Raw genomic sequence first — 2,489 nt, forward strand, 5'->3', positions numbered from 1 at the left:
AGTTAGCAGTGCTTGTATTTGGAGTCCGGGTGAGCTGTAACTAAGTCAGCAGTGCCTGTGCTTGGGAGTCAGTACTAGATGCCCTGGAGACAGCGGTGTTCTATGCTTGGTGTAAGAATTATCTATAACCGAGTGAGCAGTGCCTTTTCTTGGGATCTGGACAGACTATGACTTGAGAGTTATCTGAAATTGAGTCATCAGTGCCTGTGTTTGGAGTCAACAGTGCTTGTAATTTAATTCAGCAGTGCCTGTGGTTAAGGCCAGTAGTGCTTGTTTCAGCAGTGCATATTTTGAATGTGCAGTGCCTGTGACTAGAGACAGTAGCTCCTGTTTTGTATCAGATGTATTTATTCCTTGCATTAGCAGTGCCTCGTTGGAGTCAGCATTAGCAGTACCGTAGTCAGCCATGCCTGTGGAGTGACTGTGATTGGAGTCTGGGTTACCTGTAAGTATGTGAACAGTGTCTGTTTGTGAAGTAAGCTGTGACAGTATTTGACATCAGTAGAGCATGCGCTTGGAGTCAGTAGTGCCTAGTTTCTGAATAGGTAGCACCTGTGACAGTAGTCAGCAGTGTCTGTACTTGCAATCAGAAGTGCCTGTGATAGCAGTAGTAGATATGTGTGAGCAGTGACAGTGTTTTACATCAGTAGTCCATGTGTCTGGAGTCAGCAGTGCCTGTTTCTGAAGTCCACGTTAGCTGTAATGGAGTCAGCAGTGCCTGTGCATTGAATCAGCAGTGCCTACTTTGAATCAGCTGTAAGTACGTTTTGAATCCACAGTGCCTGTGCTTGGAGCTAGCAGTGCCTGGGCTTGGAGTCAGCTGTATCTGGGCTTGGGTTCAGAAGTGCGTGGAGTTAGTGGTGCATATGGTTGGAGATGTGAGTGCCCATGACAGGAGTCTGTTATACCTACTTCCAGAGTTAGGGTTATGCAGTGATAGTAGTGTCCATGTTTAGGTAGCAGTGCCAGAATTTGAAGTTAGGGTTATCTGTACCTGAGCCAGGAGTGCCTGTGCCTGTAACTGGCAGTGCCTGTGCCTCGAGTCAGGAGTGCCTGTATTTGGAGCCGCCTGTGTAGGTAATCAGCAGTGTCTGTGGTCGCAGTGCCTGTATTTGGAGTCAGGTGTGCTTGTGGAGTCAGTGTTGAATGTTAAATAAATGACTAATCAGGAGCAGAAGGGGTTAAAACTGAGCTGAGAGATGGAACGTCACTGCCCCTCCCCCACATGAGACTCAGACACCCCCCCTCCCATACGAACCACAAGCAGGATCACACCACCCCCACACGAGTGACTGCCCCTCCCTCACACTGGAGTCCAGCAAGGGGCGCCCCTCCCCCAGGGACCTCGAGGGGTGGGGGAGGGGAGCATGAATGTAATGTTCAGGGGAGGGGGGCTGCAGCTCCTACACCAGCCTCAGCTCTGCTCCCCAGTAGAGACGGAAGATCGGGAAGAGCCTGTGCGTGAAGGGGGCCCGGGGGAAAGTGTAGAGAAGCTCCATGGAGTCTCCATTGTACAGGGACAGACGCCCCCCCTCGTAGTCCAAATACACCCCCAGCTTCAGAGGCTCCTCACGAGGGGACAGAAGGGTCGGAGGGGAGGTGAGAGCCGAGTACTGACCATCATCATTATCATCATATACCCTCCTCTCCACAGCCCAGACTCCCCCCTCAGGGGACCATGTGATCTCTTCCTTCCTCTCCACAGACTCTGCTGCGACCCCCACAGTCCATCCCCACCCCTCCTGCAGCGGCTGCACCTCCCAGTAATGTCTGCCGGAGGTGAACCCCTCGCTCCCCAGCACACAGGTGTCACAGGAGGTGAATCTCTTGGGGGTGTCCGGCAGGGGCTGTGCTGTGTCTGTCCGTCTCACACGTCGCCCCCCCTCAGACAGGAGGAGCTCATGATGCGCTGTGTCTGGATCCAGAGTCACCGTCACTGCAGAGAAGAGGTTCAGAATTAGAGATTCAAGCTGCAGCACAGAGGACCAATCACAAAGAACCACACTGCACTTTACACTGCACTAGACAGCACTTACACATAAGGAACGCACTGTATTGTATTTACACTGCACTAGATAGCACCTACCTGGAAGGAGCGCACTGTACTGGACAACACTACAATAGCAGCACCAATCTGGATGGAGCACATTGCAGTGCACTGTAAACTGAACTAAACAGCATCTATCTGGAAGCACTGCGCTGTACAATATACTGCATTACATTGCACCTACCTGGAAAGAGCACTGTGTACCTCACACTACACTACACAGGACATATGCGAAAGGAAGACACTGAACTGTCAATATACCACACTATACAGCACCTACTTGGAAGAAACACACTGCAGTATACAATACACTGCACTATACCGCACCTACTTCGAAAGAACACATTGTTTGGTGCTGCACTAGACAGATCCCATCTGGAAGGAGCACACTGTACAGTACAGCACAGCACCTATCTGGAAGGTGTGCCCTGTACAGTGCCCA

General features: G+C 51.2%; 1 protein-coding gene across 1 annotated transcript in view; it reads right to left on the reverse strand.

Annotated features, from left to right (window-relative positions):
* Positions 1-1,403: 1,403 nt before the first annotated feature.
* The window catches only part of LOC144827025 (E3 ubiquitin-protein ligase TRIM39-like), a 129,600-nt gene continuing 128,514 nt past the window's right edge, over positions 1,404-2,489 (reverse strand). Inside the window, exon 6 of the mRNA XM_078685491.1 lies at positions 1,404-1,936. Coding sequence (XP_078541617.1) covers positions 1,404-1,936 — 533 coding nt within the window. The remainder of the gene's footprint in view (positions 1,937-2,489) is intronic.

Source organism: Lissotriton helveticus, chromosome 4_1, assembly GCF_964261635.1.
Source record: "Lissotriton helveticus chromosome 4_1, aLisHel1.1, whole genome shotgun sequence".
Taxonomy (NCBI): Eukaryota; Metazoa; Chordata; class Amphibia; order Caudata; family Salamandridae; genus Lissotriton; species Lissotriton helveticus.